At 43.1% G+C, this 11,394-nt stretch overlaps 1 protein-coding gene across 1 annotated transcript; it reads right to left on the reverse strand.

The window, feature by feature from the left end:
* Window positions 1-210: 210 nt before the first annotated feature.
* F3 (coagulation factor III, tissue factor) lies at window positions 211-10,966 on the reverse strand. The gene is made up of 6 exons (XM_006919427.3): window positions 10,713-10,966; window positions 9,412-9,523; window positions 5,076-5,266; window positions 3,031-3,209; window positions 2,297-2,456; window positions 211-1,202 (listed from the first exon to the last, which is right to left on the reverse strand). The coding sequence occupies exons 1-6, from the start codon at window positions 10,810-10,812 to the stop codon at window positions 1,066-1,068; spliced, it is 879 nt and encodes a 292-aa protein (XP_006919489.1). The 5' UTR covers window positions 10,813-10,966; the 3' UTR covers window positions 211-1,065.
* Between the last annotated feature and the right edge of the window lie 428 nt (window positions 10,967-11,394).

The following is an 11,394-nucleotide window of genomic DNA, read 5'->3' on the forward strand; positions in this document are numbered from 1 at the left end:
ACAGCCTTCACTTTGGGTTTGGGTCCTACAATGAGAAGACATTGGGAAGAGCTGCAATCAACCCATAGCCACAAAGCTGTAATGTAAGTGAGAAATAAAGATAATATTATCATAACCGAGTAAGCATTTTAGGGTCCTTTGTTACTATAGCCAAGCCAACTAATACAAAGATCAAATAAGTAACAAATGGGAGATATAATAAATGCAATAGTCACAATTCCCAGTCACCTTTATTTATAGAAAAGTATATTAAATAAATTATCTCAATATATACAAACAGAACAATATTACCTCTATAAATAGAAAATCCCCATGTATAAAACTTTTTAAAAATTATATGTATATGTACAATGTTGACAACATAAGCTTGAAGTACCTTAAGTCATAAACTCTATGTAGTATGTTTGTATAGTAGTCTTATAAAAATATACTTAGCTGTCAAGTGTTTAATCAACAGCATTTAAGTCAGTTAAAGTGCTTAATTATGATGCATGTTAGGAACATGCCCAAAATAGAGGTCTTCTGCATTTAACACATTCATAGGAAAGTCTGCCAATTGTTTTGAACCTCCAAAAGAACTCTTAAAAAAAAAGCAGAGCCAAAACACCATATTACAAAAAGATAGACATATGTTAGAAAGTCCACCCAATTTCCATTTTACTCTCCCACAGGATTTGAAGTCAGCCTCTTGAAAGTCCTCCAAAAGTCCACCCAGGATTTCTTAAGGCATTTGTTGATTTGTTTTTGCTTGGAGGACCTGGTTTCACCTTGAGTATAGAACATACAGTCTATGTGCAAGAGATGCCATAGTGTTAAAAAAGAAATAAAAAAAAAACAACTTAAAATTGGTCGTACCACTCATTACATTCCAAAATGACTAATGCTGATATCGAAACTGGAGGGCTAATCGTGAGAACAGGTCAGATAATGAACTTTTTTTGAGCCCACTGGTCTTCATGCTTCAAAGTACTCATTTGTGTTTCCATATAGTCTATTCTCTTAAAAGTTATTGGTCACAGTGCAATATAAACTCTGCAGCAGCTGGCAGCTCCAACGGTGCATGCTTTATGCAACATTGAGGGGGGAGGTCTCCTTTCTGCTCCGCCTTGCTCTGGTCTTCTTGCACTTGTACAGAGACAAAGACAGGACGATGATGAAGATGATGACCAGGAACACCACTACCCCGATGATGAAGAACATATCTGAAAAGTAAAATGTACCACATCAGCTTAGAGAGAGAGCTCGAATCCCATCTATCAGTGGGCAGAACCGAGGGCTCAACCCCAGATTACGCCATCGTGCTTTTGCATAACTTAAATTTTCTTTCCTTCACTTCCTCCACCACAATACATTTTGATTAGGAAACACTTTGTCAACCCCTAGATGTTTTAGGGCAATTGACAATGACAAAAAACATTAAACGGGTCATTTAGTAAACTGGATAATATTTGAAGTCTAGAAAAGACACACATAGATGGAAGCAAGTGCAGCTGTTAGAAACCAATGGCTAAAAATAAGGCTGAGTTTGGTGTCAGTGATAAACTATCAGCACAAAAAGAAAAGTAGAGTCCTTTTCTCCTGTCAACGTCAATAAATGTGGGAGAATTTATTTTAAAGTGTTTTCAAATTTTTAAATTTCCTCTTAGCAAGGAGCTAGGTCATCATTACTACCCTCTGACTCTTTTAATCCCTGAAAATACAAAGTCAAAGGCTAGAGACAGACTCATCGGCTTGCAGCCTCATGTACATGTCTGAACACCTGTAGCGCTTCTAGTTGGCAACCATCTTGCTTACACAGTGTCTGGGGCCTGGTGTGCGCACATGTGTGGACGTACACGCACATGGGTATATATGGTAGACTTAATCCCTTCCCTTCACAGGTTAGACTTGATCTCTTCTGTGGCAACAGCCCATTGTAGGTGCTCACAAATGTCTATCGGGTGCTGCTGCCACTGGACCAGAAGCTCCCCCCAAACCCTCGAGATCAGAATTTAGATATGAAAACATGCCCAGAGAAATCTGTGATTGATGCTAAATCCTAAGCACGGATTGTGTGCCCGGTGCTCAACAGAGTGCTTAGCACATGGTAGGTGTTCAAGAAAACACTTGCTAATATAAGGGAAAACACAGAGACATTTCTAAATGCCTGAAATCGTAAGAGTACCAAAAACACCCACAAGAACAAGAAAAACCAAGACAGTTTCCCTCTGAACAAAAGCACATTCTGGTTCTGAGGGTGGTGCTAGTCCTCTGGAAGGCATCTGAGCATCCGTGTCTGCCCGGCAGAGCCACTTACCTCTGAATACACCTCTCTCGTGGGTAGTGCACTTAATGGGACTTTCGGGACTCTTCTGGTTAGCATTTCGTGATGGAATCACTGCTTGAACGCTGAAACAGTAGTTTTCCCCTTTATCCACGTCAACCAAAAACTCATTAGTGTTTGTCTTGGCTGTTTTCTGTTAAAAGATAAAGAGTTCTTAATTCATCTGGTCTCAGAGTGAATTCTTTTCTCTTTACTAAGTCACTGTGGAAGTAAAAGCCAACATGGACACACCTGACATACAGGATTAGAAGTGACTCGGCCAAACAGGTTTCCCTGATAACTGCTAAGGATACTTTTCCCAAGACTGAAGATATCAATTTAGGCACATTCAACCCAAATTACCCCTTTAGAAGATATTTACAGTAAAGGGGGAAAAAAGGAATGACGCATTAATGGTTGAATGGAAAACAAATATTGTCTCTGTGATCCTCAATAGAGGATTAAATGTGGGAGCTGCCAGGAACCTTAGAGATTATCTGGTCCAGCCCGTTGGCTGAGGGAAGGGGTATCCAAGGGACCCTGCCCAAGGTCACAAGGCTGCTCAAAGTGACAGATAGAACCAGGACAGTAGGCATCCCTCCCCAATCCAGCACGCTGCCCTCTCAACCACCCCATTCTGGCATTTTCAAATTAGGGAAGAAGTGGGCTATAAAATCAAAAATCTACCATTTAAAATAAGTCATTAAAACAAATGAAGGAATCCTCACCTTTCCTGTGCTTGAAGCTTTCCAATAATAAAGTATATAAGTTAAGTCCTTGCCGAAAACATCCCGGAGGCTGAGGAATGTGCCATTCTTTCTGACTAAAGTACGCGCATCATGTACGGTCACATTCAGTTTTGTTCCAACTTGTTCGAAACTCTTAATTGTTGGTTGTCCGAGGTTTGCTGAAACATAGAAAATGAGCTTCGTTAGAACCAAAGAATTCTCTACAAAACAGAATCCCATTTAGTTATCACAGCTAACAACCTGGTCACCCCTCATAAAACATCTGCATAGAATCAAGTCCCTGGCAGTTGCTAGCTAAGTGGCACCAGAGCTAAACCCCGAGACATTCTATGGCCGTGCTGCCCAACGGAAATAGAATGGGAGCCACAAATGTCATTTTAAATTTCTCTGTAGTCACATTTTAGAAAATGTAAAAAGGAACAGGTAAAATAATTTCAATAATATATTTTATTTAACCCTAAATAGTTAAAATATTATCATTTTAACATGTAGTCAATATAAAAACTTTTGGAAATATTTTTCAAAATCCAGTGTGTATTTTACTCTTATAGCGTTAGCTATTTTTCGAGTGTTCAATAACCACATGTGGTTAGTAGCTACTATATTAAACAATACATTTGCATAAGATTCCATATTTTATATAGAAGAAATTAGGGGATGTGGAAAGCCCAAGAAATGTCCTTGGTACTTCAAGGAACCAGTTTTAACCTCTGGGACTCTGGAATGGCTCAATTATTGTGTGTGCTTTCAACGAATGACAGTAAAATCAATCCCAATAATTAAACATGAATTATAAGCAAGTATGTGTATGTTTGTGTGAGTTCTTGCAAAATTAATGTGTAAAATTTTTTCTATCTTTCAGCAAAAAAGGATTTGAAGTGGCTTACAAAAAACTCAACGGCTATAACAGAAAATCATGAGGATGCCACCAATGGAAGGTGAATGACAATCAGTAATCCCACGGAGTTACCGGAGGTGGTGTGGATGTGGTGCCTACACTCCAGCTGAGTGCTGTGAGGGACACACAGGTAGAAAGTGCCAGAGGAGTCTGAAGACAGGGTCTGGCAAACAGGGGCTCGGGGAAGGCAGCTTCCTTTCTGGACCCCCAAAGTAGGTATGAGAAGGGAAAGTTTGCTCGACTGTCTCTCGGTCCCTTCTCTATTGCTGCCTCGAGAAACTGTTCTCTCTCACAGGATAGAGGGGTCAATATAAAGGCAGCAATAACATGACATTTTCATTCTAACCTTTCATTCGAGGTCTTCCTAGAAGATCTTTGAAGATTTAAAGACCTTAACTGATTTCACTCTTCTCAATGTGCTATACGTGTTTATTTAAAATACCTAGTTCAGAACAATAGTCCTGAGAAAAAAAGGTACGCTCCAACTTGTCAGCAATCCTCTGCATTCCATTAGTAGATGCTAAAGTCAGCTTACTGGGGCAAAGGCTTGGGGGGAAGGCATTCCGCACTTTCAAAGCCAGCAAGAAGGAGGCAGGCTGGGAGCTGGCTGGGCAAGTGCTGGCACATCATGGGACTCCAAGGCCAACTGATTAAAAAAGGTCAGCAAGCCCAATTATGGGCTCAGAGGGAAACTGAACTTTCCCTGTGGATTTGTGACTATGAAAAAATCTTAAACTTGACTTCTGCTCTGATGATGTGACAGAATGTTCAGGATATATATGTGTGTATATATGTAAATATAATCTCAGAAATAGGTATGGGAATATGCTGAAACCCCAGCCTTGGTGGATTTCTGGCTCCCCCGCCATCCTACTCAGCCAGTTACTGGTAAGGTCTGGGGACAGAACGGTGGGGAAAGTTACTTGATGATCTTGTTATCAACTCTGAAGTTCACACTCTGTGAACTTCCCACCACAGTAGAGGACCGTGGCGCTTACCGATTCTGAGAAAAAAGATGTGTTTATGGAGAAATAATCTGATGGCCCCTAAGGGTCACAGGCTCACAAGAAGATTCAGAAGCTTTTAACAACAAGAATGAAAGGTTATTACAAACCAAACTACTTACTCTCTAAGTAAGGCGTGAACTCTGGGGAGTTTGTAAACACAGGCTCCGCAGCAGAACTGGTGGCATTTGCCAGCTGGGAAAGGACTCGCGCCAAGTATGTCTGCTTCACGTCCTTCACAATTTCATCAGTGAGGTCACACTCTGTCTCTGTTGTGGAGAAGCATTTGCTTTTCCAATTTCCTAACCTATGGCTAAAAGAAAGAAGGAAGGAAGAGAAATGGAACATTATGATTTGCATTCAATAAGATGGATGGCTTTCTGGTTGTGGTGTTCTGTTTCAAAAATAGTGTCCATAACCACTCCTGAGTAGGCATTTGCTATGGGGCACTTTAAATGTGCTTGAGTCCTCACAGCAACCCGGGGTGTCTCTGTAAGCATCTCTGTTTTTACAGATAAGGCAACTGAGGTAAAGTGAGACTGGGTGATCAGCTCAGAGTCGCACAGCTGGACATTGAGCCAGACAGCTGTTTGACTGCTGGGTCCATGCTCTTAACCATTTTGTTAAATATCTTTCTTAAAATGTAGACGATTTTTCCATTAAGACCCTATTATTTACTATAGTCTACTTATTATATCCTACTATATTCTATTTACTATATCACATTCTGTATTCTCAGTAGACTATAGTCAATGTAGTAATAATAGAGCTTATATAATACATTCTGTATATTACATTCTATCATGGCCATTATTGGTGTGGTTATTTAACATTCACTGAATCTACTATGCACCAGGAACTGTACTGGGCCCTTTACACGTATCACTTCATTTGATATAAACCTTTCAAGAAGGTTTTGGATCTTTTTAACACGCACATGGATACTGAAACTCAGAAACACTAAGTAACTTGTACAAGGTCACATAGTTGGGTCTGTTCGTCACATTATACTACATGCCTCCCTCACTTTTACAAGATATGAGTACATTCCATTAAAGATTAAAGAATAACAAAACAGGTAGTATCTAACAAAGTCTAAAAGGGTAAGAAGCTAAAAGATCTCTCTCTCTTTTGTAAGATGTATTGAAGAGAAAATGATTTAAAGAACTTCTACTAAATATGAAATTATTTTAAAGGACCAAAACAATTCATAGATCAATGTCACTGCAACTCAATCCACACACTTCTGGCCCCATAAATTGACAGCTACACTGTTCTTCCCTTCTCTTCAGCATCGTCAACAGCCAGAGCCCTATCCATCATTTAAGGCTATCTCCAATCCCACTTTCCCCAGGAATCTCTAGATCTCCTTGTTCAGAATTGACCTCTCCCTTCCCTGTTCCCCTGCACTGATATTTCCATTAAAGTACTTCATTTTGAATGTGGTCTGCTTGGTAGTAGGGGTCCATGCCTTTGTGTTTACTGTTAAGCAGCAGGGCTTTATGGCTATACACGGCCAGGCTGAGTAATAAATGGTTTGCATTTACAGCTTGAATCAGGAAGAAAACAAGCTGCCATATAAATTCAATTGTCTAAATCCATGCATGAGAGCCATAAATATGTTTTTTAAAAAAAATCTGAACTAAATAACCAGGCTAAGAGGGTATGGTGAACACACTCTTTGTCCTAAAATTCATAAACTAAGATTGATACAGAAATATTTTTGGTTTCTTAGATTTTTCTAATTTTCTATGATAAAAGTGGAGAGGCTGTCTTAATTCCAGAGTGACCAAAATGCATTTTATAAAAGTGAATGAGAACATGATTCTTTTCCATTGCTATGGCAAACAAGTTGCTGAGCTCTGGGGCTAATTCCCATCTAAGAAACTGGTATTTCGGTCCTCCCAGCTCATACCTAGGAAGCACAGTACTTACTCTGTGGCAAAACTTAGCACAAGCACCTATGTCACTAACACTAGTAAAGTCATGTGAAACAGGAATGAAGGGGTATTTTGCAGTAAGTGCCTCTGGATGCCTTTCACCAGTATTAAACTTTAAAAGCCTTTGAAGGTCCTCTAGGTATAGCAAAATCTCCTGATTTGTAAAGAATAAAAGTCCTGCCTGAATAACCAAAGAATTCCAACAGAATCCAGACTCACCAATTTAGGTGGAGGCTGTTTTCTAGAAGCTTTGGAAGTTCAGTTTTAGAATAGAGAATATTCCCACCGAATCAGTGATACAGGTAATGTTTCAGTGCTTGAGCCAGTAACACTTTGCAACCATGACTGAAATTGTTTCCAAAGGGGAAAAATACAGTTGGAGCTCCAAGAAGGGGCTTCAGGCATAGCAGTGGCGCCCCATAGCTGGGATCAGGCCGTAAGTGGATGAAGAGGAGCCGCGGTTAAGGTGCTTCCTCTGGGAAAAGAAAACTGAGAGGAAAGGAAGACGGAGGAGATACCGTGGTAATGATTCTCCCTCTTCCCAGCTCTGGGGCCTCACTTCAGACTGTGGCAGACCCACGGGAAGAGGTGGTGTTGGCGAAACCCTGGGGAGACCTTGGTTCCAGACCCAGCTGGGCACTCACCATCAATGCAATCATGAATAAATCCCTCACCTTCCCAGGGCAGCAGTTTCCTCATCTGTAAAATGATTGCTATGGGCCTTTTCACCTAGAAATCCCATGTACCAATGGGGAGGACAGAGAAGAGTGAGGTCTCCGGCAGGGCGGAGAGACCCCTCACAGGTTCTTTAGCACAGGGGTCCCTAACCCCGGGGCCGAAGACCGGTACCTGTTGGTGGCTTGTTAGGAAGCGGCCGCACAGCAAGAGGTGAGCGACCGGCGGGCAAGTGAATCTTCATTTGTATTTGCAGCCACTCCCCAGTGCTAGCCGAATCTTCATTTGTATTTGCAGTCACTCCCCGGTGCTAGCATCACTACCTAAGCTCCACTTTAGATCACCAAGCATTAGATTCTTATAGGAGCACTGGAAGCTCCACTTCAGATCACCAAGCATTAGATTCTTATAGGAGCACTGGTCCCTGGTGCCAAAAAGGTTGGGGATTGCTGCTCTAGCACACCTGCAAGGACATGGGGAAGATCCCCGGCTCTGGAGGAACCTTCGTGTCCTCGGGCGCCCCCAAGCGGCAGCTCGCACTAGGACGTTTGCACATCAAGGGCTGCGTTCACTTAAATAACAGCAGCCTTGGAAAAGTCCAAGAACTGAGAGTTAACAAAGGCTTATGTTTAAAAAAAATCAGATAAATTATAAATATGTTTCCACATGCACACCAAACATAAGATCGAGTATATTTAGGAGGTAAGTATTGCTCCTAAAATCTTATTTTCACTATTCAGAGGGAAAGTGTCTACTAAGGTAAGCTTCGGCCCTGTATTAGTGGAATTAATTACTTATTCTTGACTAGTAGAATCTGAATTGACAACTTTGACCATAATCGTAATTATTACCTCAGGTTATGAAGTTCCTTTCTCTCTCTCACTCTCTATCTATACATGCATGGGTGAGCACACACAAATTTTCTTCTCTGTTGGTTTGGCAACAGCGATTGTGAAGTTCACTTTGAAAAAGAAGAACATCCACCTAAAAGACCCCCTCCATCCTAGGAGGTGCATACTTTTGTGTCTTTAGTCAGTGGTACTTTTGTGCCTTTATACAATTAGTGTTAAAATAATTTCCACAGTTGCTCTCCTCTATTTAATAAGATCTCTATCAAGTCTCTTAGAACATTTCGACAACCAAAAACTTGCAAGAATATGATGAAAATATCAAGGAAGACATGTGAACATTTTGACTGAATATACTAAATTATGGGCTCTTGGGGAGAGCTGTCAATCAGACACAAGGATAAATGAGCAGAGCAGACCTGACAGCTGAGGGTGCAGACAGAGGAGTATTTCTTTCCAGCTTGGTGAGTCACAAACTTGACCTCCTCCGATATTATGTATGTAATCGAATTTTGAATCGTGAGTCCAAAGATTAGTGAATCAAACACTGCTTCAGGGCACTGTATACTTCCGAACTCCTCCCTGCCTTTTCCTTAACACGTTAGAGCAGACTCACAGTCTAGACAGCATGGAAAAAGACCAGTGCACTTCAATGAGATTAGTTATCATCCATCCAGGACTCTATCTACCAGTGCCACCACAGCCTGCTCAAGAAGTTTCACCTCTCCGCAGCTCATACCACACTTAGGAATTTTCCTATCGTCTCTTGAAACAATTAAAACATTCTATCAGTTTAAGGTCTGGGAAATGTTGCATGCAGGCTTGAGAGAGTATGGCTCTGGTCAGCAAATTACCATGAACGCCCTTTTCTTTGTCATCTATTAAATAGTTTCATCCAGTAATCAGCTCTAAAGACATTTGTATTCAGCACAAGAAAGTGGGAACATTAAAAAATTATTTTTCTTTTCTTTTTTTCTTTTTTGTGCCTAGCTTACCTTATCTGAACAGTGTAGCCATGATTGATGGGTTTGGGTTCCCACTCCAAAATTGTCTTGAAATTAGTTGATTTCCAAGTTAAATTATATGCTACCACGACACCTGTAGTGCCTTCAAATAACAGAGAAAGAGCTATTATTACATGAACTTCTCAGTACCTGATTTCATGTTGATGGTATAAAAAACTTTCCCGCCCCCTTCTCAACATCACCGTAAACCTCGCATTATTTTTTTTTTCCAATCACAAAAGCTTCACTATTGAATTATCAAGAGAAAGGAAAACTTCAAATTTTTTCTAAACCTAGAATTTTCTCACAGCAAAATGTTCCTTGTAATCTAAGGAAAGAGGCAAGGAGCTTGAAATCCTTGTTTGAAATTATTCATGGGGGAAATCCTGTGATAATTTGATCTGGAAGCACAGCCCAGGAGCCATCAGTATCCCAGGATGGCCATGGCCCAGATGAGGAAGTGTGGGACTCTAAGGTTCAACTCTATCAGGGGAGGCTGGATATGGTCTTCCATAAATCATGGAAAAGGGCAAATCCCATGTGTGAGAAGAGTTAGGGTTGCATAAAATGGAAAAATCAAATCTTGACTTCTTTCATTTATATCTAACATGTCTCTATATCGAAAGTGCCACAGACACCTAGGCAGACGTGCAGTCTGTCACACCAACGGATGCACATCGGTTAAGATGCTTTATTATTAAGGTCTCTTTGCCAGTACTAAGTAGATCAATTTCCGCCTGCCTTGCCATCCCCCATCCCCGCTCCCCTTCCCGCCCCCGCACACAATAGGCATATGGGGCATGAACAATGTGGTGACTGCTCAAATCTAAGTGACATTTAGGATTGCCTTTAACCCAATCCCCCCTCTCCCCCCAAAAAAGATCAAGACAAGACCGAGGACTGCTCTTTACTAAGGCAAGTGCACATTTAATTAAGGTTAATATCCAACCCTTGCACGCCGACCTGTGCAGGTGAGGACCTAAGTCCCACCACCTTCCAGGTCACTGGGAAGATCTTTTTCTAAACTTAAAGCTGGAGCCACAAATCCACTTAAGCAACAATGCGCAAGCATTGTCTAATAGAAGGGGCAGGCAGGATCCCAGGCGAGAAACACCTATTCCCGCCTGCCCGCCCCGGGACGCGGTTCATTCAAACGCTGTGGGCGCGCGCCGCCAAGTCCGGTGGGCGCGCAGGGACACCTACGTACAGTAGGGCGAGACCTCTGCAGCCAGGACTGTACCCACTCCTCAGGGCAGCGTACCCTATGGATTCAGGGGGCAGGTGCCACTCACCTGAGGCTCCGGCCAACTGAACGAGGACCCAGCCGAAGAGGATTGTCCGAGAGACAGCAGCTTCGGGGTAGGGCACCCAGGGCCAGGTGGGGGTCGCCATGTCCCTGATCTGGCGGCGAAGTCAGGAGAATGCCGTTGCACGCTGGAGGCTGTAGCGGTCGGGCTGAAGGCGCCCCAGGACGGCAGGAGGGAGCGGGACGGGGCGCCGGGAGCTCGCGTCTGGGGGAGCACCGAGTCTCGGGGCGCGCTATAAAGGGCCGCGCGGACACCCGCGCCTCAGCGGTCCCCAGCGCGAGCCCCGCCTCTCCTCCCGACTCCCCGCCCCCGCCGGGTCACTCGCCGCCGTTGTGGGCGGCCCCGGTGAGTCCACACCCCTGCCCCGCCTCCTCCCCGTAGGAAACTCCGAGACCCTGAAAGGGGTGATTCACCCGTGATTCAACTGCATCGCGGAGCACCAAGCTGCTCCTCCGTCGCTGGCCGCTCCAGGTGTCGAGGGGAACCAGGCCTCCCGCACCTCCTCACCCCCAGGTCCCCTGTCCCTTCATCCCCTAGGCCCCCGGGATCCCTAGGTCAGCGACCCCGCGGCCCAGCCTGAGTGAGCGGCAGTTCTGTTAGAAGGAGTTCTCGAGGTGGCGGAGAGGGATTCTTCCCTTCCACTTGGTGATATAATGTTGTCCCGGCC

The sequence above is a fragment of the Pteropus alecto genome, unplaced genomic scaffold, assembly GCF_000325575.1.
Source record: "Pteropus alecto unplaced genomic scaffold, ASM32557v1 scaffold25, whole genome shotgun sequence".
Taxonomy (NCBI): domain Eukaryota; kingdom Metazoa; phylum Chordata; class Mammalia; order Chiroptera; family Pteropodidae; genus Pteropus; species Pteropus alecto.

Coding starts and splice junctions, on each gene's coding strand:
- F3 (XM_006919427.3), bottom strand. CDS start 10,812: ATGGCGACCCCCACCTGGCCCTGGGTGCCCTACCCCGAAGCTGCTGTC. Junction 5,267..9,411: donor GGCTACACTGTTCAGATAAG/GTAAGCTAGGCA, acceptor TCTTTCTTTTAG/CCATAGGTTAGGAAATTGGA. Junction 1,203..2,296: donor CGAGAGAGGTGTATTCAGAG/GTAAGTGGCTCT, acceptor TTTACTTTTCAG/ATATGTTCTTCATCATCGGG.